We start from the raw sequence: 26,815 nt of genomic DNA, 5'->3' as shown, positions 1-26,815 counted from the left end.
GAAAAGCTAGACACTGAGAGTCAACAGAGCCCAAAAGAGAAAGGAAAGTACATTGCCCTATGATGGAAAAGCCAAGGAACCCCAAAAATTAGCAGCAGTCAGCCCCAGGATGCATCTTCAGGGTGAAAGCATTGCCTTGCTGACTCCTCAATTTTTGTACTTCTCCTTCCCTTAAAACCATGAGTCAACAAATTCCTTTTGTTTAAACCAATCCACTATATTTCTTTTATCAGCCAGAAAACTAAAAGTGCCCATAAATAAAGTTTTATTGAAACAGCCACACTTACTCATTTACATACGGTCTATGACAGCTTTCATGCTACAACAGCAGAGTTGAGTACTTGCAACACAGATTGTATATCCACAAGCCTAAAATATTTACTTTCTGGCCCTTTACAAGAATATCAGCTTGCCAATTCCTGATTTAAAGAATCCCTGCAGCTCCTCTAGGGAGCCAACTGCTTGGTGTAAAGTTTGGAAACCACTGTGGCAAACTGTATTTTTCAAAGATGGTCACTACAGTATTTTCCATACTAAATGCTCTTCTGCAATGTGACCTTGCCATTCCTTCACCAAAAGAAGGAGTCTAATTCCCTTCTCCTTAAATCCAGGTTGGCATTACTGATTTCCCTGGCCAATGGGATGCTGCAAATGTGACTTATAGGACGTCGAAGACTAGCTCCTAAGGGACCTTGTAGCTTCTAACTGGGTTTCAGGAATGCTCGCTCTTCAGATGCTCCCTCAGAGAAACTAGCACCATGATAGGAAAAGGTTGAGCCACAGGGAAAACCAAATATAGACATTCCAACCTACAACCCCAGCTGGGCCATAAGTCAACAGCTACCCTCAACTAGCAGCCATTGTGAGAGAGCTATCCTGGACCGTCAGCTCAACTGAGCCTTCAGATGGCTTACAGCCCCAAAAGACATCTCATTGCAACTGCATGAGACTCCAAGAACCACCAGTTGGGGCCAGTCAACCCCAGAAATGGGGAGGATTATAATAAATGATCATTTTAAGCCACTATGCTTTCAGATGGCTTATTATACAGCAACAGATAAGTAGAACGAAAACATCATTATACTAAAATCTAGAAAAGTTTCAGATGAGAAATTTCAAGTTTCCAAGGGATGATTCATGCCAGACTCTACCAGAGCCTCCCTCTAACTCTTGTATTCTAGCAGTACCCATGAATGGAGGAAGGAGTAAAGGATACTCCAATGGAGTCACTGTGACTTCCTAATCTAAATGCATTCCAATCAGGCTTGTCACTCCCCATAACATGCCAACAAGCCTGAACCTTAAAAGTCTGAAATAGTCACAAAGAAATGGAAAACTGTATTTTCTAGTTCCTGAAATTACAACAGTATTGGTAAATAAACAATTCTCAGTTTTCATACTATAAATAAACTTGTGATTATAGTGCCCCATCATTTTTATTTAACAACCTTAAAAAATGGTAAGTGAACTTAGATCAGATCTATTCAAGTTATCAGTATATGGCAAGAGAATGATCTGTTTTAGCTAATAACAAATTTGGGTTTAGTAATAAGTGCTATTCTGTAATAAAAGTCCATATGCTCTTGTTTGTGTTATCTGCTCCTGCTTTGAAGGGTGGCAGGTAAGAGTTGTTCAGTGACATGTTTCTAATGTGTGCCAGTTATGTGTGATAAACTCAGCCTAGAAAACTTAAACTTATTAACTCCTGATAAACCCATATATTATATTTCCAATGATTTTACTTTAAACCACAGCAGATTCAAATTGTAAAGAATATGAGTGCCTAGTATATGTCAAATACCTTTCCATGTCTTCAATTGGTAAAAATTTCCTACAAAAAAAGTGGTAGCCAGGCAAGTCCTGAAATGCAGAGGGGCCAGCCTCTTCAGAACATCAACTAGCTCCATCCCTCTATCCCATATTATTGACAGCCCCTTCCAACAAGAAAAGCTAGAAAGGGCTTAGCACACATACCCCTAAAGAGTGGGAGAAACATCAAAGGTGATGCTGGAGTTATACAGAGAAGGTAGGGTTTAACAAACAAGTATGATTGCTGAATCATTATATTGATATTTCTTATAGTTTCCAGTATCTAATAACCTAAAATTGTGGAATTGTAACCTACACCAAACTCTGAAATCTGTTCTACAACTAACTGCTGTGATGTGCCTTGAAATTTATTGGTTTTTTTGTATATACGTTATTTTTCACAAAAAAGCCAATTATGATGATAAAAAAATATTAGGTTTATTCAATGTTTTTGACATGCAATAAAATATATCTTTTTCTGTGGCAAAAAAAAAAAAGGTGGTAGCTCTGAATCATTAACCCATCATGTGATTACTGAGAATCACACAATGTGTCACAAAGTATCTAATGGGACATTTCTGAAACTTAGGAGTCTCAATTTTTTTTCTTAATTCAGTAGTTGTTAGCAATTTTATATAAATATTATTTAGGTGACTACTAACTCAAACTAATGTACAAACACTTGCACAGATGAAATGCAAGTGGAGAATATTCCAACCTTTAGTGGCCTAAGCCAATCCTGTAAAAGTGCTGTGACCAATTAGTGACACTTGCCATGGGGATGGCTAGAAGCAAAAAATATGCTATATGTCTGCCAACCCTAACACATTTCATCCGATTTCACACAACCTCCTTCCTTCAGATCAGGTACTGAGTCCCTTCACAGAACCCCATGTTGGAACTTCCACCCAGTATTAGGGAGCAACATGTCCCTTTCTTCAACCAATTTTTCCAACCGCTAGACTCCACTCTCTCCACACGACCCTTGATAAACCCCACTCTGTTACAGATGTCCTGATCCCAAAAAAACAATTTCCTAATACCAGAGCTCACTGGCTAAGTCACACTTTGGGCCAGGAGAGCTTAGATGATAGAAGGCCAGTCTCTGTTAGAACGTAATAAAGCCATGATTTGAATCCAGGCAATTAGGTGTCAGAGAGTGTGCACTTAGTCACTGCACACTCAGTCACATGTCATGAGTCTGAATTGTGGTTATTGCCATTTCTACAACATGTATTAAGTTGTATCTTTGACTCTCAGTTCATAATTACCTGAATCCATTATTAATACAAAAATCCCTATAGAGAAAAATTACAATTTACTACTCTAGTGGCAAATAGGACTAATTACAGGACTTTAAAATCCTTTAAAGAGTGTTCCTTCTCTAATTTAAAACACATGAATAAGCTTGTTAACTAATGCTTTACACTTCTTAGGATAAAACAGAGGGATACCAACACTCTTTAAGACTACAATGAAGAAATGAACATACAATTCATATCCTAATATATCAGATAATCTCATGTTGAAAGTTTAATAGCATTTGAACATAACTTAATGCAAGGACATTATTAACGTTTAGAAAATATATGTGGATCAGTGGCTTTTCTGGCTCAAAATCTTTAACAACAATGAATCCTATTCACATCCTGTGTAACTCCATGGGGAGTCTATGGGGAAAGTTTCCATATATGGTAATTTCCTGCATAGACTCCCCACAGTTTATACAGGATATGAATCTGGTCCATTGTGACAATGAAAATAATAGATTATTGAAAATTCGTGTAATTTCTGCTAAATAAACTAGACTAACCAATTAGGGAAACCAATACCAAAATGAAAATAGAAAAAGAAATCAGAGTGAGAATTTAAAAATAACCACTAGGTATTTTTGTTCTATTTCTGTACTAGTAGAATAAGTGTAAGTATATAAATATCCAGACAAAAAAATTTCCTATCTTATTTATTTTAAAATAGTATTTTGATATTAGAAATTATATGTCAGAAGTTAAGTTGTCACAAGGAAAGAAAAGATGATACAGTAAGAAAAGTCAAGAATATTATATAATCTTTAGCTTCCCAGGCTCCAGTGTGACTGTGTCCCAACATAAATCCCATGTGGTCCATAATTATGTTTCCATATTTGTGAATTTAGCAGACTGTGGCATTCCGTTATCTAAAGTCATATAATAGTATTTTTCTTTTAAATTCAATATTCTGAACACAGACTTGGAAGACATTTCATGTGCAGATTTATGTATTTTCTTTTAGTAAGATGAAAGCATCTAAAATCTACTACCGGTAAATATTAAATACAGTCAGATCAAAGTTATAGGAGAGGAAAATGGCTTGTGTTCCTAAACTACCTAGTTTCATATGAGAAATACTAATAAAAAGGAAAACAAAATATAGTACTAAAATGGACAAACATAGTGACAGCAAAAAAAAAAACAAAACAGCATCTGACAATTATTTCAGGACAAAGTACTTATACTACTGATAAATGGTCCAGTTGTGAGTAGTCATTTTTTAATAACCATAGTCACTATTCATATCTCAATCCACATTCACAGAAACTACACCAAAACAAGAGACCCAGGTTTAAAAAATCACATATGACTGACTGTCAAGAATGGTCCTGAAATGCACCTAAAAGGGAACTGTGACTCATTTTTTCTCTATCAAAGAGATGCCTGTTTAATTATACAGCATCTTAGTAACCTAACATTGCTGGAGAATGTTCATTTGACTATCTTCCACACAACTGCCCCAAATTGACATAATTACCTTGCTCTTCATAACATGGTATCATACTAGCAGAACTGAGAAGCTGTCAGTTGTAACTGAATGCATTTATAAGTAACAAAAACAAAAATAAAAGACCAAACTGAAACCTTTGGAGCCCAACAAAGAGAAATCACACGGGATAGGGCAGGTTCCTCAAATGCTCCCTAGCATTCGGCTGTAGGGTAGACATAGGTATCCAGAGAACGGCAGGGAAGACATGTGGGCCAAACACAGGTCCTAAAGTGAACTCCTGACGCATGTGCCCACCATTTCCCCATCACCACTAAACTCAGGTAGGTGGATGTTACACTACCTCCTTATAGGCCCTTTAATGAAGACTTTTCCCCCTTTAGAGATCCCTAGATATTCTCTTCAATTTGAAACAACTATAACAAAATTTGGGGAGGTGGAATTATATGACATAACCAGCGGCACCCTGCTTCTAAAAAGATGATAAAGTGTTGCTCTCTTCAATGGATTAATAAGGCTTTGGAAGGAACATTAATGGCTCAGAGCAGCGCACAATTCCCACCACAGTATATCTTAAATGATACCATTCAATACCATTGAGATTTGAAACAACCACTGGAAGGGAAAATGGGGGAAGGCTGAGTCCAATAAATGCTAATTGAGTAAATGTTAATCGTAATTGAAGTATTTACTCTTTGGAAAATAGTCAATTTTATCAAGAATGGTGTAACCATAAGGCAGAAGTGTGAAACCAATTTTCCTTATCCTCAAAAAGAAAAGATGAAAAATTTTTTCTCTTTTCTAAAATACTCAAGACCTTTTTGTGGAATTCAATTTATCGATTTTAAAATATAAACTATCGAATGAAGTACCCAAAATACACATTTTAATTACCACCCACTCAACAAAATTTTGATAGTACTTTATTCTTAAACCTAAATTATTCTGACCACCAAAACTAAAATTACATTTCTTGAAGCATATAAAGAGCAGACATAAGACTCTTTTTGCTTTTTTTTTTGCATGGGGAGGTACTGGAATCAAGCCTGTGCCTCAGACATGGCAGGTGAGAATTCTGCCATTGAACCACCATGGCACCACCCAATACTCCCATTTTTGACATAGGAAATTCAGTAAAGGTAAACCTCAGGAAAATATATCAAGATGGTAACAAAGATGGTTAGAGAATCTACATTTCTTGCTTTGCAATGGTGAGTGTACACATATCATAGAGCACTTCCAATTCAAAGTGGGCCCAACAGAGATGGGCTGTGGCCAATCTACACAACTGTGGAGATTCAGATCCACTGAGTCAGTGAGGTGGCACTGGTACTATTGGAGATATTCACTAAAATTATACCTAAAATAGGCCAATGCAGACATAAAGAGCATTCGTTAAATCTGTTACTATAACTGTGTAAGTCTTTTAACTTTGATGAGGCAGGGTCTACTCTTCCATGGAAGTTTTTGTTGTTTTTAAGGCTTTTTTTTTTTTTGGATTTAAATCAAGCAATACTATGTCAGTGAGACAAAACATGTTATAATGTGATACCAGGCTATTGCAAATTCCTGACCTCAAGGTCTAAAACACAAAATCAACTTAATCCAGTATTTGAAAATGAAGATGTTACCATTTCCTCCTCTGAGAGAAAGGAGCAAAGAAGAGAAAAAAAAAAATTAAAAAGAGCCATTTACAAAGCAAATCTTTGGCAAAAGAAGTCAGAATAGTGGTTACTTCTTGGTGATGAGGGGAATTAATACTGACTGGCAAGGGGCACAAGAGAAATTTCTGGGGTAATGGAGATGTTCTATATCTTCATCTGGGTAGTGGTTGCACTACCAGTGCTTAAACAAGGGCAAAATTTCACAGAGCTGCACACTTGAACTTATGCATTTTATTGTATGTAAATCATATCTCAATTTTAAAAGTAAAAGCATCCAGTACAACTAACGCACTGAAACCAAAAATCAAAGTTAAGAACTTGTGAAATCAGAATATCTTAGAAAAAAATTAACCTAGCACAGGGTCATTCACAGAGTAGATATTTAAACAAGTATTTATTTTAAGAGTTTAGTAAGAATACTGGATGATTCCTCAGATCCCTTCTGAACTGATAAGAATTTCAAATGTACCTATTTTTCTGAACATGCTAGTTTTAAGCCTATAAATAGCCTCCAAAAGGTGGAAATCAAAGGACTGTAAAGCTATATTTAGAATACAAAGACAATATACTTGTCTTAACTCTGAGCACAAGTTTAGGACTTCTCTTAAACTAAAAATGGCAGTCCACTCTCAACACTTAAGACCACCAACAGTATAAGCCTATCTGTGGTCTTCCAGTGACAAGCAAGGAACAAAACATCAGTCAAGTCAAAAATGGCTATAACCCTGCATGATTGCATTCTGTCTTCTAAATAGTATTCTGTTCTCTTCAGTAATTTGGTAGCTATGGAGACCAAAAGTAATCAGTAGTTTTCAAACATACCATATAGCATATAAGTAATATTATTAAAAGATCAGGTTTGAAAATCAAGAAAGTCTGTGTTGGCTTGGTAAACCTGGCCAGACAACATTAAGAGTCCTTAGTCCAAGAACCTAGAGACTCCCACACTAAGCCTTCAACTGACAGTTTCAGCTAAACAAAGTAATAGGACTAATATTCCTTTAGTACGTTTTTCTGTATATATCTAGGTTTCTACATAAAATTCCAGGATTGAAATTAAACTGGAAGATCTTTGCAACATAATAATCCTATTTTTTGGATAGCCCTAATTTCTTGGATGCAACTATACCCACCATTAAGTGAATTAACAAAAATACTTTTTAATTGGTAGAAAATAATATCACATGCTGAATAGGGCATTTCATTTCACTGTTATTCTATTTAGACCTTGATAAAAGGCAATGTGGTAGTTTCAGAGAAGTAAGCTACCACAGTGAAACAACAAAAATAATTAATGCTTTAAAAAAGCCAATCAAGAAACAAAAGAGCTGAGGATTACTAACTCTCTTGAAATGCTACTATTCTGGAATAACCAGCAGCTATACACAAATAGTCAACACTAATCACCTGAGATCAGGAAAAAAAGGCCAAGTTACAACTTCATAAGAAAAGTGTTTCCTAAATTCCTGCCCTAACCCGACCCTCCCAAAGACAGTGCTTTGCCAAGTTTTAATATTCCAGGCCACCAGGTTGAGTGATTCAGAAATTCTTAACTGTCACCTTTGCTTATGGTCCACAACAAAATATTCTGGAGAGCCTGTGGAACTGCATTAACGAGTTATATTATTCTACACCCAATATTAAATAATCCACACGTAACTTAGATTAGTCACCATTTCTTAAGTAGCAATTTTAGCTGTCTACAACTGCTGTCTAGCCTATCTCATTGAGCAGGGCCTGCTCTGCACCAAAGCGATTTCATTGTGCAAGTTTTAAGATACATATGATATTGCTGGACTATGACACTATCCAGCATATCAAAACTCAAACACTGTGTAACAATAAATTCATGTTCAAAGATAAGGTTTATTTCTTATTTTTTTTAAATCTACATATAATGTCCACTCATGTTTTTGTAAAAAAAAATAAAATAAAATAAGGAGGAGAGGGGTATAATGTTACCTTTTTCTCCCTTAAGGTAAAATTTTAAACCCTTTCTTTCTTCTAATAAAACCTATCATCTCAGATCCTCCCAGTACCTATTTCAGGGTTTAAGCACCATTAGGGGACCCACAACAATAGATCAATGACAGACCTGATCCCATCAATTAACACGTTCTAGAGACACTGCCTAGATTCCTGGCTTCTTCTCCTCCTCCCTGATTTTGACCACGCTGACATCCCAGGCCTTCATGAGGATGAATAACCCAGTAAAGCAGAGTACCTTCCCTGAGACCAATTATTTTGTAATTAAGAACCAAAATACAAATGTTGTTAATTACCTAAGGCAAAGTGAACACGAACTCCAAGCCAATGAAACCATGACAGCAAGCAGATTTTTAAATAGCAAGAAGTGGGATCCATTTACTTACATGAAGACTCAGTGCCAAACATGGCTGGCTCCAGACGCTGCTTTTAAAAAAATCAGAAGAAAAAAGAAAAAGAAAAGAAAGAAGGAACGAAAAAGGCGAGGAGAAAGGAGAGTAGGCGTGAGAAGGAAGAGATGAGCCGGCTACACAGCAGGGGTCATGAAGCCAGACAATGCAGTCCAAACTGTGATCCAGCTGCCTGATTCTCTTACGAGCTCGTTTTCTCCCGTGTGATTGAAAAGCAAGCTCTCCTACAGAACCAAAACCCAAAGAGCTGCTTCTGAAAATCCAATAGGCAAAGGAAGGCTTATGTGCCTCTTCTGGGATGCAGCGAGGCAACACTAGGTAATAGCAGGAACAGGACTGGGAGCAGCAGAAACAGCGGATACTGCAATCCCAGCCCTGCTATAGCAGTAAGACAATAGCAGGGCTTAAGCATACACTGGATGACGTCAGGAACACTGCACAGACCAACTGCGCTGCTTCAGCCAAAGGCTCCAGGGGCTTCAGGGTAGCAGTGTGATTCAAAGGGGATTCTTTTGTCATAAAATGCACAAGACCAAGAGCCACATATATGTTCCCGGTCCTGACTAGATCTTCATCTTATAACACGAAGCAGTGAAATAAACATCATAGAAATTTAAATACTGGCTTTGTAGCAACTAAAAGCACAAAAGTATCATACACATCAGGATTACTGGATTTATGCAGTAAATAGAACTTTTACAAAGGAGTTAAGGATATCAGAAATGATAAAAAATAATCTGCCATTAAAAATAATTACAGAAGAGTTCACTGTTATCCTCTCTAAGCTTATAGTAGACTGACATATCAAGGGTTGTACACATTCAAGCACAAATACAAAAACATACATACTATTACACTCATTCTGAGTGCATAAATACACATAAATGTGATAATAAAATAACAGTAAAATGCTTAACACACTGCTTTGGCACACAGTGAGTACTCAAATATTAGTAATTATATTATTAATTATTTTACAACTATTATTCAAATGTGAAAATCATTATTCTAGGAACATATTAACATACATATTTCTTCTATCCTACTCCTTTTCCCTTATTTTTCTTCATTTTGCCTTAAGAGGATTTCTATAATTTTCCACAGTAACTCAATCATTTAAAGGTTGTTGTATGAGTGGGCATTTGTGACCCGTGAACACGTTTCTTTTGCATATACCAACACAGAGAAATAACTGAAGATATCAGTACTTTGTCTCTTGACTCACTTGAAAGTAAAAGTCTTCCTGCATTACTTGATTCTTAGAAATCAGGTAAAACCAAAAACACTAAAAGAAGTACGTAGAATTTCATTAAAATGCCTAATCCAAAAGAGCCAAATTAAGAACTTTAATTTTCTCTTGTTTTAATAATTAAAATATTGAAATGCACAAAAAGTTAATATATATGTATACACATTATATTATGCATACTTCTTATATATGCATATATATGTATACATAATATATGTATGTATTATATATGTATATATGTGTATATATATATTTGCCAATAATCCCACCACTTTTAAAATCATACAAAAATGGAAACTCAAATCTCCTCTCTGCCCATTCATTCAAGGCACATACTCTTCCCAATATTGTCTCATGTTTACAAAGACGTGTCTATATATAGATAATTTTTAAACATTAAATTATCTAAAAATGTTATTAGTAGTTTTATCAAAATATGTTAATCATCTCATTCTTTCAAAGACTATAATATTCCACTATACGGATGTACTATAATTCATTCAAGGTAACTGGACCATTAGCTTACTGAAAATGCTTAACCATGGTGAAGAAAGCATGATGATGCTACATAAGATAAAAAACAAATTTTTTGTTATAGGAAGGAATAATAATAACTAATATTTACTGAGTGTTTAATATGTGCAGGCACAGGCACTATTTATATGTACATTTATATATACATATATAACTCATTAAATCTTCGTACCAGCAATACAAGATAGATACCATTAGCATACCCACTTGACAAGTGGTTAAATAGTTTGCCAAGGTCACACAGGTAGTTAATGATAAGCCAGATTCAAATCCAGGATGTAAGATTCCAAAAGATATGTTATGAACAACTTTACCACAATTCTTCTGGAAAAAATGAATAAATAATTATCAAAAATACTTTAGGGATTCAACTAAAATAAAAGGAAGACAGAAATCAATTGAAATATAGAAGAAAAAAATTCTTTAAAAAGAGAAAGAAAGGTCACCAAAGAAAACTAAAAATGACAAAAAATTTACAACTTGACAATTGTAAAAATTAAGAAAGAAAAATCCATCTCTCCAAAAATAATCTGTTGGGTCAACAACCAGGGGAGAAAACCAATAATAGTGTTGAGATATAACTGTACCAAGTAGAAAGCAATATACACTTCAAAAGATTCGAACCTTAAGCCAGAATACTATCATACATAAAGTCTATTTTAAATTGTATACTAGATGTTGCAAATGAATAGCCACACAAATAGCAGAGGGATGTGGCCATAGGAAAGGCAAACAGACAAGTAAAATAAGAAAACTGGTCCCTGGATAAGAGAGATTTTCAAACAGGAGTCCTTGTTCTAAATGCAATAACTGTGTTGCTGTTATTAAACTCATTTTATGTAGCTCCTTTTTCAGCTCATATGTGTAGGTGTCACACATGTATATGTTAATGCATTTTTCTGAGAACGTATATGTATTTCTTGGTACAAATTTCTAAGAGCAACTTAAAGGCTACAATATCTTGCAAGTTGTCTATTTTCTAGACAACTATAACAATATCAGTGTGTTAAAAGTAAGCATCTTAACTGCCAGCAAAACTGAACACATATGACACCCTCTGACTTCTATTAAGGTTTGTATAATCCCTGAAGGCCTGATACGTTTCTGAACACTTTAGAAGGCTTGGAGTTACACAGCTGAAGACTCATCTTTAACAAAAATTATTCCAAAAGTTTAGTTCACTCCAATTCTCTCCTCTAGTAAGCTGTTATAAACTCTGGGAATGAAGACAATTTTTAATGTGTTGCCTAATGAAAACATAATGAAAGAAGGATACATCTGATCATCACCCCCCTCCTCCTACACACAAAAAAATCACATAATACATTCTAAAACCAAAGTGCCCTTTGGAGTATTCATTTTGTTTAATTTTCCCTGCCTGCAACCTTGTCCTTCCATTAGTAAAGAGAGTACTGTTGATTTTAGGGTAAAGTTAGCAATGAAAGAAAATATTAATATTCAAAATAATTTAGTGATTGAAATATTGTTAAATCAGAATGCTGCTGATTAAGAAAGATAATAGTGAAAATCTTAAAGCAAATCAATAGTTCCTTTTAGAAGAAACCCCCATTCATGTATTCACTTAACACAAATCTATTCACTTAACACCTATTTCCTGGGAGTCTACTGTTCTGCATCTAGGGGTACCACCATGAACAAAAAATTTCCCCTATGGAACTTTAGTTCAGTAGTTGAGACAATTATGTAATACGTCAAGTGGCAAGATATGTTATCAAGAAAGATAAAGAGAAATTAAAAGATAGGGAGTGGGGGGGGTTGTCATATGATCCTGCAACCCCATATCTCTGTACATAGTTGGAGGAACTAAGTGTGGGGACACCGATGGACATGTGCACACTGGTGTTTATGGCCGCAGTGCTCAGAATTCACAATGGAAGGCCGTGGCCTAAGGGTAGGCCGTGGCCTAAGGCCGAGGAATGGAAGGGGAAACTGTGGTATATACATACAGCCAGATCACTGAGCAGCAGCGAGAAGGAATGAAGTTGTGAGGCATGCAACAAGGTGAATGAACTTTAAGGATTGTATGTTGAATGAAATGTCAGAAACAAAAAGACAAATATTATCATGCCTCACTCATATGGACTAATTATAATATACAAACTCGGTAAACTGAAGTCAAGAGCATGGGTTATCAAGTTGAGGCTTATTGTAAAGGGTCCTAGATTGTAAGCTCTTATAGCAGTCACATATATTCAGGAGTTGTAACTGTTATTTCTAAATTCTGAGATACTGAGCTATTTGTAAATAATCTGGTCATTCCCAGAAACTTCAAGTATTTATGTGACACCTGAAACTCAGACTTAAGCTCTAAAGCTATCAAAGTCAGCACTACCCCATACAGGACCTGTTTAAAAAGCTGAAAAAGTGATCAGACCTCAACCAGAAATATGAATGAAGCTAATATGCATAATACTGGGGTAGATCAGAAATATGAATGAAGCTAATATGCATAATACTGGGGTAGATCAGAATACAGGGTAAAGGATGATATCATTCATAATTTTAGAACTTCAACTTCTATGTGAGACCAAAAGGAGAGATGTTTATTTGGTGCAAAATTTATATTTTAGGTAGTGCATTTCCTAATTTAAGTTGTATGGCTAGTGTAGTTGAACACCGTAAGTATATGGAATCTTAAATAAGGTGTGAGTTTTGTTGATTTGTACAGATTAGTGTGATGCCCTGATAATATCCCAGTAATTTGGACACTGAATAAAGAAGTTTTGCAAAGCCACCCTTGGGAGATTGGGGAGAAAGGAGGAAATGTTCAATTCCCACATTTGGAGAACTGATATTCTTGGAAGCAGTGGGGACAACCAAATCAACAGGGTAAGCCTTTGATCTTGGGGTTCACCCATAAGAAACTCATTCCTTCAAATGATAAGCTAAGCCTACTTATAATTATGCTTAAGAGTCACCCCCAGAGAACCTCATTTGTTGCTCAGATGTGGCCTGTTTCTCCAAACCAACTCAGTATGTGAACTCACTGCCCTCTCCACTACATGGGACATGACTCTAGGGGCATACATTTCCCTGGCTACGTGGGACAGAACTCCCGAAATGAGCTGGGACCTGACATCGTGGGATTCAGAAAGCCTTCTGGACCAAATGGTGAAGAGAGAAATGAGATAAAATAAAGTTTCAGTATCTGAGATTTCAGAGTTGAGAGGTTATCCTGGAGGTTATTTTTATGCATTATATAGATATTCCTTTTTAGTTTATGGTGTATTGGATGGAATAGCCGGAAGGAAGTACCTAAAACTGTTGAGCTGTCATCCAGTACCCTTGATTCTTAAAGATGATTGTATAAAGATATAGCTTTTACAATGTGACTGTGTGATTGTAAAAACCGTGTGTCTGATGCTCCTTTTATCCAGCATATGGACAGATGAGTAAAAAATATGGATTAAATAAATAAATAAATAATAGGGGAGTAAAAGAAAAATAAATTGGGTAGATTGAAATACTAGTGGTCAATGAGGGAGAGAAAAGGGGTATAGGATGTATGAGTTTTTTCCTTTTTTTTTAATTTCTTTTTCTCGAGTAATGAAAATGTTGTAGAAATGATCATGGTGATAAATACACAACTATGTGATGATATTGTGAGCCACTGATTGTACACCATGAATGGATTATATGTGTTTGATGATTTATCAATAAAAATATTTTTCTAAAAAATGATAGGGAATGATTGAATGAGAGGGTTATTTTAGAGGTAAAACTATCATGGAAGTTACTCTGAAAAGATGAATTTCAACAGAGACCTAAAAAAAGTGAGGTGAAACTACATGGAAAATAGAAGAAAGAGCATTACAGAGGGAATAGTAAATGCAAGGTCCTAAACAGGAGGACTTGGTGCCCCTGTAAGTAAAAAAAACAAAAAACAATCATAATAAATGTATTCTCGTACCTTCAAATATCCATTTGCTATTGGAAGAGATCTCCTTTCAGTGCTGTAATGATGTCATGAGTACAAAAGTGGTGGTACTGAATAATTGTACTGTCTGCAAAATAAATTATCTTTCCTAATTCAAAAGCATTCATTCTCCTATGAATGGAAAATATATGAGCTCTCATCAAAGTTTACTAGGTTAAATATACCTATATTTTTAAAAGTGTAAACGTTTATAGAAGTCCCATAGAAGAAAAAAGTCAAATAACTCCTTACCACAGATAATTCATTTAACTGATATCCTTATTAACGTGGTAAGAACTTGAATCACATATTCTCTCCAGAGTACATACAACCAATTTTGAGAGTGTCACATCTGTGAATTTCTTTGGAACCATCTCTTTTGTTCACGTCAAAGTTTTCATTTTCTTAGTATTCTCTTGATGTCTATTTAGTACTTTAAAGTAGAATGTCTTTTAAAATCTCAACCATAAATATATATACAATATTACTTAAAAACAACAGAAAAGCATTTAATGGCAATATCCAAACTATAGAAAAATGAAAGAATTAAGCAAATGACTCTGTTCCTTTTTTAAAAGATATAAATTTATAATTAAAAGTGTACTCAAAGTAAAGCTTCCTCGTAGGATTTTAGAAATTTGATTTCTTTGCATGTGGCTTTAAGATGTGTTCCTTCCTTCTTCCACACAGTACCCCACATACAGTGAGCCTTCCAAAAGGTAGGTACATTTTATTTCAGATCCCTGGAACAAAAATTCTAGTACACTAAACTTGTGAGAAAAAGAAAATCAACACACACAGAGAAACAGGTATACTTGCTTTAAAGAAACCCTAAAATTGGAAAATATGGATTCACAGAATAAATATGTTTCGGCCAATTAAGATGTTTATCTTTAAAAAAAAAAATTCACCACAAAGTTTTTTCAATAGCAAGCTCTTAAAAGCTACATTTTAAACTTCCGGTTTCACAAAAATTAGATTTGTACACCATAATCAGCTATCTTGTCAAAGATCCACTACAGGTCTAAAAGTATCATTTACAGAAAATACATATTAGAGCTTAATCTGCAAGCACCCTGGAATTTTCTCATTACATTGGTATGGAAGGTGAGTCTCTGCCCTGGGGGAATACCCTTCCAAAAGCCTTGGTGCTTTAGTTTAAAAGTAATCTGTCAGAAAACAATGTCACCATTACCCAAAGTTTTGAATTTAGAGTAATTAATTCTGAACTGATTGAACAAGTATGGGTAAAAACCCATGCCCTACCCTCCTTATCACCACTTCCCATCCCACCCACCCATGTCACCCTGCCAGATTTAAGGGAATCTGTATATTCAGAACCACCACCCACAGTTAGTCTAGTGTCAACTTTATTCTTAAACCTGAACCAATAACGGTTCAATGAAACTAGAAATTGAGATCATGGCTATGCAATCTAAAAGGAATAAGCTGGGTGGGTAACAGTGGCTCAATGGCAGAGTTCTCGCCTGCCATGCCGGAGACCCAGGTTCACTTCCCAGTGTCTGCCCACATAAAAGAAAAAAAAAGGAAGAAGCTAATTATCCATCAAAAAAAAAAAAAAAAACACATGGACACATTTTATACTTAGAAAATTTACATAAAAACTGAAATTCAAATCATTCTGTTAATTTCATCTAAACGATATGGCCACACACATGCAAGAAATAATCATCACAATGCCAAAAACGATTAACAGAAACCAGGAGCTCTGTATAGACTGTTTGTATATTTCATTCTCTGTAGGGCATAATCTGAACTAAGATGTTTGCACTTTAAACCTTTAAGTCCAGAAGGGAGAACTGTGAATTAATTACGAGTTGCAGTTTATTTTAAGTCTGTTCAACTATGACCCAAACTGAAATAAAAGAAGCAACAGATCTGCAGGGTATGTCTGAGAAATCCCCCGAAGTCCTTATCCTAAATTAATCACAGTTTGTCTAAAACAAACTCATATAATCAGGAATAAATTGACATACAATATTTTTAAAAGTACAAACACAACCAATATAATTTTTAAAATATATTTTATGCAATTATATGGATGAAAAATATTGTAAATTTAATTTTACCTGTATAATCCATAATGAATCAGAAGTCAAGAAACCAGCTATTTTCCAAAGTACAACTCTATCAGATACAAAATGAAACAGCTCCCAGGACAGCCAAACTGTTCTGGGGACAGCCTCTTGCCATGTGACATTAAGCACACCCACACTTCTGCTTATCTCTCGACTCAAGCTACAACGGTCAGTTCTGCTCTCCTTTCCCTGTTTTGTTTTGTTTTTTAAGTCATCCTTAGAAAGTCTCTCTCAGAAAACAACGGTTATTTAAAAACAGAAACAAAAAAACTTTTTCCCATTTTATTCCTATTAAGTTAGACCTAAGGGGGAAAATTATCTTACTTCTCTAAGCAAAAAAGAACACAAGAAATTCATATTTCATTCATCTAGTACTCAGTGTTACAAAACCACAACCAGAAAGGAATCAGCATCCAAATTATTAAGAAGACTGGAATATGTCATGTCATTCATTTGATAGCATGCATATTTGATCCATTTGAAATACATTTGATTAATCTGAAAACAAATCCAATCAAGATGATGAAAGATCCCTGAAAGTTTATCTAAGACCTCCAACTTACAAGTCCTAAAACAGATATCACATGAAAAGAACATATGGTCATACGGAGACAGATTCCATCTGATGCAATGTCCCCCTGAACCATCTCTTTCTTCATTGCCAATTGTTTCTGATCTTGAGTGTGCCCACCTAAAACTAAACGAACAATGGCTATTTCATCTTGAAACAATTCTTTACCTTACCCAGAGATGAGATTTAATTAGTTAACTAATTTTTTTATCAGTTTTCGTTTTTTATAGTTATCAGAATGGTTGAACAATTTACAATTTAGGTTTGTAGTAAACAACCGCAAAATTGCAGCTATTTTGAGGAAATAAGGTTTGGGTTGATTAGAGTGGTTTTGGTGGAGTAGCTGCATGTTTTGTTCTGTTTTTGTTTCTTTTTCACTGAATAAGTTTCTTATAAAATAATTACAAAGTCGGCAATGCTATAACAAATGATTTCTAGTTTTCAATACAATATCAGAAGTATGACAGTATAGAAACCTATAAAATCTGTGCTTAATATTCTTATTTAATAAATCTCCCCATTAATTTTATGAAGTAAATATGAAAACATCACTTCAATTACTCACAAAGTCAATGCTTCACTAAGCATATCCCATTACACCATCATTCTGCTAAGAACTCAGTCAAAAGCTGTTATCTCCTTATTCTCTTTAACTTCACCTGTCACTGTTGCTAAGTAGCCCCATCTCACTTCCTGGACCTTAATTCTGTGTTTCTTAATCAAAAGTACTGATTGGGGAACCTTCCATGAGGCATAAAATTTTGATATAGTTTCTTCCAGGTATTAAAGATGTGCAAATATTTTCTTAAAATGGTAGGCTCAAAATGTCTAAATAATAACCAACATCTTAATTTCCACAACATACAAGTCTGTGGAAACACCAATAGCCATTATCAGATGTCAATCTAAATGATATTTTTTGCCTTTCACAATTTAGCACAGTTATCACGGATTTTTAAAGTTCCTATATAATTGAGTAGCAGTATATTATGAACAGTTGCTTTATTATGTTTTTGGAGGGTGGGGGTGGGGGTTGCTTTATTTTTATATTCTTCCCTGTATTTTATAATTCTTAAGTCATAGATGTTTTAAGAAATGCATTTTAATATCAGAATGAAAAATATAAAATAGAAGAGTATAAGACAGATGAATATAAAACCTACAACCCAGAGTAAAGTGATTTGCCACAGCTCAGAACTCCAGCAGAATGGTTAAGAGCCAGGGTTTGAGTAAAACAGAAAAGGTTCAAGTCCATCTTAGCTACTTATTAGCTGGTGATGGTAAGCAGGTTTTTAAACCTTCCTGTGTGTCAGTTTGCTCATAAATTAAAATGAATATGGGGCGGGCCATGGTGGCTCAGCAGGCAGAGTTCTCACCTACCATACCAGAGACCCAATTCAATTCCTGATGCCTACCCCACGCAAAAAAAAAAAAAAAAAAGAAAATGTATATATACGAAGGACCTAGAACAATATCTGATGACATGTAAATAATACTTGATATTACCAGGCATTGTTCTAAATCATATAATTATACCTATTTCACCCCACAGACCACTATGAGGTATTATTCTAATTTTACAGATGAGAAAACTGAGGCTTAGAGGGTAAATAACTTACCTAAGGTCACACATAATAACTAGCAAAGTCAGGATTCAACCCACATAGCCTAGCTCCAAAGCCCTTCTTTTTTTTAATAACTATGGATCACCTCTCGGGTAACTGATAAATAAAAGCAAAAAAAAGAAAAAAGAAAAATAATTTCAAAAATTAGGTTCATTCTTCCTAATAAAACCATTCCTGAAGTTTACCAAATATCTTAGTTCAGGATTTATTAAAAATTCTTTTTATATTCTATGTTCAATTCCAACATAGAATATAAAATTAAGAATGAAAGGGATGTTTAGTCATGATAGCTTAAAATGAAGTTACATGAACTAGTTAAGCAGAAATAAGTACTCAAGTGCAGAGAGCTACAACCATAAAAGGACATGTGCTACCTACCACACACTGAGCAACCACTAAATCCCTTTCTATTTTTCAGTTCTCCAAATGTCACGGCAGATCTTACTAGCCTAGAATCTGAAGAGCTAAGGCAGGTTCATCTGACTATAAATTCAAACCTCACTCAGGAGAGCTTTAACCAGACCCCTCCAGCTATCTCCCTGAGAATCTTCTCTTCCTTAACTCAACCTCAGTGAATAAGACTTGTTGGTGGGCCATGATGCTACCACACACAATCACATCATAGTCCTATCCAAAGTGTAGTAATAAGCAACCAGAGACAAACGTTCATCTCAGGTCACCTGTTTTAAGCCTATGGCCAAGGAACCACTGTTCTAATTGGAATTTACTGACTCAGCATTGGCCCATACGGTGCTCCTGAACCCCAATCAAGATTCCTGCTATAATTTAACCCCCTTCTAGTACAGGTTGAAGAAGCATGCTATTGGATGAAGAGATGTGGGGTCTAGCCCAAATACTGCTTCATTACTTCTCTGATCTTAGATAAGTTCTGAAGCACACCCCCCCACCCCGCAGGTCTCTGTTTCCTCACTGGTAAAATGAGTTGGTTGAACTGGATTATTCCTAAAATCTAGTCCAACTCTAATGATCCAAGATTTTATTTCAAGCCAATTACCATTGGATGAGAAAGCTCAATTTGCTGCAGTTAACGGCTCCTCCTAATCTAGCCCACACTATCCACTTTTCCATCTTTCAAGGGCTTTGGGAACAGCCCCTTGAGGGTATAAAACTAGACAGCCAGAGTGTACTGCACTCTTCCAGCGCATTTATGTTGACTGGCTGATGCTCTCAAACAGAGTCCTCCTGTTAACAGGCACACTACTTCCTCTAGACAGGACAGCAACTGCAGCCCAAGGGTCAGTAGACAAATACACACACTTAGAAATAAATAACTAATGGAGATTCATGCCCTGGACATTCACATCTCTTAGGACATTGTAGTTTAAGTGTCATCAATAAAATTTCTGAAGGATTTCCCTCCTCCCAGGACACTGATTGAAATAGCCCAGTTTTCTGTAGATGGTAGCTCTGGGCTGAGACATAACTCCCCTTTTCCTTTCATGGCTTTCCTACTTGTAGTAGTGCCTGCTGTGTGAAGTCAGGCAGAGGCCCCCAGGGACACATATGCAGTCCAAACTTGTCACATACCCCAGAGTAGGGGAATGCGTACTTTACCCTTCCCTCTTAAACCCGAAAACCATAACTTTACCATAATATCCTACTTTGTATCTCTGACACATACGATGACTCACTCAGTTATTATGTTTTAAAACCCCAGGGTTAGATTATAAATGCTCACTCTCAATTTTCCCACATTTCAGAAATCATAATATGGATTTTGCCTCCAATCTCAAGTCTCACTCTTCTCATCAACATGTTAGAGCTAGGTCAAAATACCTTCAGGTTATGTCTCACCCCGACTTCCCTTTACTACTACATCAGAACAGACTTTACCTAAGATCTTATTTTGTTCTGCTGCTCTCTCAGGCTTATCACCATTCATTCCAGGTTGCACGTGCCTCAGCATTTCCCTTTCATGTTCTGTCCTCCTTCGATGGCTTTGTTTATTGACCCCAAGGCCATCTGACAGCCTGCTCCAAAATATAAAAAGCCTCCCTTCGCAAAAAAGGATTTCTTAGATGAAGAAGACTGCTACAGAATGAGCCCAACTCCTCCTTTCGAAAGCTCAAAATGAAGTTTAAGACAGGAGCATAAAACATCAACTTCAAAATTAGCCCTATGAAATGAAGAGGGAGCCCAACTGCTCAACTCAATACCTCAAAGATTCAGACCAGTGCTATACATTCTTCATAGGCACAGAACCAAGGCAAAGCACCCTTAAAGGGCACAAAAAATACAATTAGAACAGACAGGATGGGTAAAACCTGACAGGAAGATCTACTTTACCAGCTCCAAGCCTTCAGATAAAGGCATATTCGGTTTACACAACAACTGTTTGCTATACCTTAAAAGGGTGGTGGCATTGGTGGCAGCATCCAAGGCTCTCAGTGGTTGCAAAGCATAAACCTCTTATAAAGTGGCAGGGCCACTCACTTCTCACATGTGCTTCAAAAGGACTGACATATAGTAACCATAGCTAGAAAAAGAGGAGAAATAAATTTTGTAAGAGGTGAAGCATAGTCTCCCAATCATAGACGTCTTTAGTCTATCAGAGGATGACTGTCAAAAAACAAACAAACAAACAAAAAAACATGGTTTAAGCATTTAAGGTTAATCAAGTAAAATAAGTGACATCAATTAATCTTGATGTAAAATTATGAGTCATGAGAAACATGAGTAAAGTCACTAAATGCCCAGTAAAAATCTGGAAAAATTAAGATTTTCTTATGACAAACATGATCTAACAATAAATGCTTATTCATTTTACACCCTGAAAGTAAGGGTCATTTTATCTGCATTTGAATCAAAGCTCAGTTGAAAGAGCAGAATCAAAATCCAGATTTCTACAACAAACAGATACCCAAACCAGACTACCCTTCTAAAGAAAAGCTTCTTTAAGCAAATCATCAGCCTTCGTGTGTGATTTTGATCTGTGTACTGACTAGCAAAAGAAGCCATGGAAAAGAAGGAAAGAAAGTCATGAAAATTAGTCATGAATGGACTACTGTAGACATTACCAGAGGCAAAACACAGTGGTGGAGAAATTCTTTAAGAAATATGGTAGTATTCACCTAGAGTTTTCAGTAAGCAAAGTTACAAATTTCTATGTATTCAAAAACACAAATTATTCTTAATGTTATATAACGGGTCAGTAAACTTTTTCTGTAAAGGGGCAAACGGTAAATATTTTAGGTTTTGTAGAGCTATATGGTCTCTGTCACAACTACTCAACTTTGCTGTTTTAGATAAAAGCAGCCATAAACTGCTGCTTATGAATGAGTGTGGCTGTGCTCCAATTAAACTATATTTATGAACACTGAAATTTGAAATTTTTATAATTTTCACATATCACAAATATTATTCTTCATTTTATTTTTTTCTCCAACCATTTAACAATATAAAAACCACTCCTGGCTACGTGGCTTAGCAGGCAGAATTCTCACCTGCCATGCCAGAGACCCGAGTTCAGTTTCCAGTGCCTGCCCATGTAAAAAAAAAGAAAGAAAGAAAAAACATTCTTAGCTTATGGACCATATAAAACTAGGTAGTAGGCCAATTTGACCTATCAGTTATAGTTTCCAACCTCTGTTGTATAATCTAGCTTTGAATGAACTCTGATCTCTAATTAGGTCTCTGTCATCGACAAACTCACAAAGCTAAGAGATTCTATCAAGAACTCCTTTATAGATCAAATCTGGAAATTCAAGAAAACTTTCATTCCAATTCCCTTCATTTCTGATCTCATAAGCAACACCTAATCTTCACAGTCTGCACTATTCCTATCCCATTTCCTATTCACCTAGAACTAGTGGTAAATACTGACTCAGACTTCTGAGAAATCCTCAACGACTTTCATAGAATAACAACATCTCCAACCCACATACATCTCTAGGCCTCAAAGATCCTTGTAAAAGTGGAAATCATTGGTTAAGATTTCCAGGTCTCCTCAATGATACTGTAAACCAGGAAATTTTCTACAAAGCATACTCTTAATCTAAAATGAAAGTAATAGCTAGTTTGATATAAGAAAATCTGGCCCCATTCACTAACAATAGTTGAAAAAGAATTCTTGAGAGATGAGAAATTTAGATTACAATCCTAACTGCAGAGTTAAACTACTTTGGTTAGCTCATTTCACAATAGTACCTTAGGGATGAAATTAGGAGGTAGGCTTAGGTAATTTCTGTGCTCTTTTCTAGCTCTAAAACCCAACATAAAGAGCTACACTTATCATGATATCTGACTTAGCCCACTGAGGGTTTCTACAGTTTTCTACTAAAGTTCACATGAATGACATTTTCACTAAGCATTACCCTCAGATAAAAGGCAGTTAATTTCTTCTCTTTTCTTTTATCTCTGGCACTTTGAAAGTCCATTGAAAATTAATTTCTGATCAGGACAACTGCCGCTCTCTTAGAAATAACCCAGTCTTAACACAGATACAAGTGATTCCAAGAGAAAATGTATGGAGTATAATATTTGGAAGATATTTTTAGAAACAAAACATTTATCCCTACTACAACCATAAACTCCAAGTTGTGGGGCTTTCCTATAACAAAAACACAAAGCATGTCTTTAGCTACCACATATATTTGTCTTCAAAATTGCTTCAGTTTTCCACAATAATCAAACTCCTGACCTATATGAACCACACTGCAGTCTGACTCTAGAATTAAGTAGACATGGATTTAGTCCCTGCCATTGCCATTTATAAACTGAAAGGCCCATGGTTTCCCCATCTGTAAAACTGGGATGCTATACATGGTAGCAATGGAAATTATATATACAGAATGTTGTATAAAAGTTGATGTATGTAACTAATTAGTGTGGCTATAAGTAACATTGCCATATTGAAGGTGAAAATGATTGAAAGGGGATGTATGGGGTCATGTATCCCACTGATTAAATCTACTATTATATTCTCACACAAACTAATTCAAAGGTTTGATACCGGACAAAACGAGTCAATATTAGAGGGGTTTGGGGATGTGCTGCTTTGAGGCCGTTGTGTATCCCAAAAAGCCATGTTCTTTAATCCTGATTCAACATTGTTGGGTGGGATCTTTTTATTAAGTTGTTTCCATGGAGATGTGACCCACCTAATTGTGGGTAGGACATGCTAATTAGGTGGTTTCCTTGGAGAGGAAACCTATTCAAGATGGGTCGCGGACTGGAGTCCTTTAAGAGGAAACCATTTTGGAAAAAGCTTCAGAGTCAAAACAGAGAGAGATGCCTAGAGATGCAGAAAGAGAACACCTCCAGGAAGCCATCTGAAACTAGAAGCCAGGAGAAAAGCTAGCAGACATCGTCTTCCCATCTGACAGAGAAACCCTGAACATCATAGGCCCTTTCTTGAGCCAAGGTATCTTTCTCTGGATGCCTTAGCTTGGACATTTTTATAACCTTAAAACAACAAACTTGTAACTTAATTAATTTCCTTTATAAAAGCCAACCCCATTTTTGCTATATTTTATTTCTAGCAGTCTTAACAAATACAAACAAGGAGAAAAACTAAAATTGCATGCTATGGCCAACAGTTAACAAGAAGACATCAACAGTACCATAGCCACTACCACTGGCAATGAATTGGGAGGAAGGCACAAGAGATAAGGGATAGTTTTAATTTTACATTTGTTGAGGCTGTATTTGTTGATTTTTGTCTCTGAGGACTAATAAGAATTGTCTAAAATTGAAAATGCTGCCAACTCTACAACCAAGTGAGGATACTGTAAGGCACGGTCTGTTTTTTTTTTGGACATTATCCATGTTGCCCAAAAGATGGGGGGAACCAAAGGGTACAATAATTGAGAAGCAGAATGGCAAATTGTGATACATTTATGCAATGGTATAATAGGGTGCAGCTACAAAAAGGAATGATGTCAAGAGTCATGCAATGAACAGAACAAACCTTGTGTTGTGAAAATAGGTGAGAAACGAAAGAACAAATATGCTAAGGTCTCTTTCAGAAAATACCTATAAGAAAATTGGAGCCTAGACTGTAAGTCTTTATAGCAGCCACATTTAGTCTGAAGTTTTGTAAGTGTACTTCTAGACTCTGAGACACTAAGCTATATGTGTATTTCCCTAGAACTCTAAGTAACTCTCTGTGACATCTAAGACCCAGAAACGGAGTGCTGCAGTCCTGAAAATTAGCATGGCATAAATACAGGTTAAGTAACCAAAAAAGAGATCAGGCCTCAATTAGAGGTAAAAACAAAGCCAAACTGGCTGGAACTAAGATAAACCAGAACACAGGGTACATACTCTAGACCTCTAACTACCACATGAGATCAAAGACAGAGAAATTTATTGTGACAAGAACCTAAATTTTAGGTAACACACGATGTAAATCAACCTAGCTGGGTAACTCATTAAAAAACCCAAACTCCTGGAGTCCAGAACAAGGCCTTGTAATTCTGAATAGTTTAATGTAATACCTGGATATATCTCAGACTAGGTGGGCTAATAATTTTAAAGTATTGGTACAGTTCCTTGAGACTCTGAAGAACAAAAAAAAAGAACTATTAAAATTCCCCGGGTTAAAAAAAAAAAGATTCCCCGGGTACCCTCTCAACCACCAGGGACTCCAAAGAAAATAGGCCAGGCCCTTGGCTTTGAGGCTTGCTCTCATGAAACTTATTTCCATAGTGGAGAAGCTAAGACTACCTATCACGAGGCCTAATAGCTGCTTCCAGGAAAACCTCTTTTGTTGCTCAGATGTGATCGTTCTCTCTCTCTAAGCCCAACTGTGCTGGTTTGAAAGGATGTGTGTCCCTTAGAAAATCCATGTTTTAATCAAAATCCCATTTCTTAAAGGCAGAATAATCCTTATTCAATACACTGCATGTTTGAAACTGTAACAGATCATTTCCCTGGAGATGTGATTTAATCAAGAGTGGCTGTTAGCTTGATGACATGTCTCCACCCACTTGGGTGGTCTCTATAAGTTTCTGGAGTCATAAAAGAGGAAACACTTTGGAGAATGAAGGAGATTTGGAGAGAGCAGAGAATGCTGCAGCACCATGAAGCAGAGAGTCCACGAGCCAGCAACCCCTAGAGATGAAGAAGGAAAATGCCTCCTGGGGAGCTTCATTAAAATCAGAAGCCAGGAGAGAAAGCTAGCAGATGATGCCATTTCGCCATGTGCCCTTCCAGCTGAGAGAGAAGCCCTGACTGTGTTCGCCATGTGCCTTCTCACTTGAGAGAGAAACCCTGAACTTCATCGGCCTTCTTGAACCAAGGTATCTTTTCCTGGATGGATGCCTCTGATTGGACATTTCTATAGACTTGTTTTAATTGGGACATTTTCTTGGGCTTAGAACTGTAAACTAGTAACTTATTAAATTCCCCTTTTTAAAAGCCATTCCATTTCTGATATATTGCATTCCAGCAGCTAGCAAACTAGAACACCAACTCCGCAAGGAAATTCATTACTCTCTTCCCTACATGGGACATGGCATTCATGGATGAAAGACTCCCAGACAAACAAGGGATGTGCCTCCTGGGGGTGTATCTGGCCCTGGCACCTTGGGATTGACAATGCCTTCCTGACCAAAAGTGGGAAAAGAAGTATAAGAAAATAAGGCATCAGTGGCTAAGAGAGATCAAATAGGGCCAAGTGGCTATTCCGGAGGCTACTCTCCCAGAAGTTTCAGTTAGATAGTGCTAATTGCCATGCTTTGCCAAACCCGCAACCAACATCACTCCTATTTACTCTTAAGAATACCTAGGGCTTAAACTGAGACACTGTAAAAGTTTCTTGTGCTGAATTTGCTTTCCTGGAACCTATAATTCCAGAGGATTCCTAGGCTAGATTTATCCTGAAACCCAGAAAGATCAGCCACTCCAAGATTATCAACTAATTACATACCCCTATCCTTATGTGTTGACACCCTTTTTCAACATCAAAGTTAGACTAGGAATTGCCTAAAGATTCCTATAGATTGGGAGAAGGATCAAAGGAGAAGGAGGAGCTATAACAGAGTAAATAGGATTTAACAAATAAACACGACTGCTGAATCATTATATTGATTTTTTTTTAGCCTCCAGTGTTTTGGAGCAGCTAGAAGGAATAACCTAAAATAGTGGAATGGTAACCCATAAAAACTCTGAACTCTGTTCTGTAACTACTTGTTGATGCGTATTTTGCAAAT

The 26,815-nt window shown here is 36.2% G+C and overlaps 1 protein-coding gene across 10 annotated transcripts in view; it reads right to left on the bottom strand.

Moving 5' to 3' along the window:
- The window catches only part of ST7 (suppression of tumorigenicity 7), a 377,376-nt gene that overhangs the window by 272,222 nt on the left and 78,339 nt on the right, over positions 1-26,815 (bottom strand). For 4 of the 10 annotated variants that reach the window (XM_077116182.1, XM_077115533.1, XM_077115442.1 and 1 more), the window contains exon 2: positions 21,007-21,138. The exons of 5 other annotated variants lie outside the window; for them this stretch is intronic. Coding sequence is in view for 4 of the 5 variants with exons in the window: in XM_077115533.1 (XP_076971648.1) it covers positions 21,007-21,138 (132 nt within the window). In the remaining variant the exon portion in view is untranslated. Of the gene's footprint in view, positions 1-16,436; positions 18,017-21,006; positions 21,139-26,815 lie in introns of those variants that run through there. One more of the 10 variants, XM_077116117.1, reaches the window with a different exon arrangement.

The sequence above is a fragment of the Tamandua tetradactyla genome, chromosome 1 (assembly GCF_023851605.1).
Source record: "Tamandua tetradactyla isolate mTamTet1 chromosome 1, mTamTet1.pri, whole genome shotgun sequence".
NCBI classification, from domain to species: Eukaryota; Metazoa; Chordata; class Mammalia; order Pilosa; family Myrmecophagidae; genus Tamandua; species Tamandua tetradactyla.
This window is presented reverse-complemented; position numbering and strand designations above follow the sequence as displayed.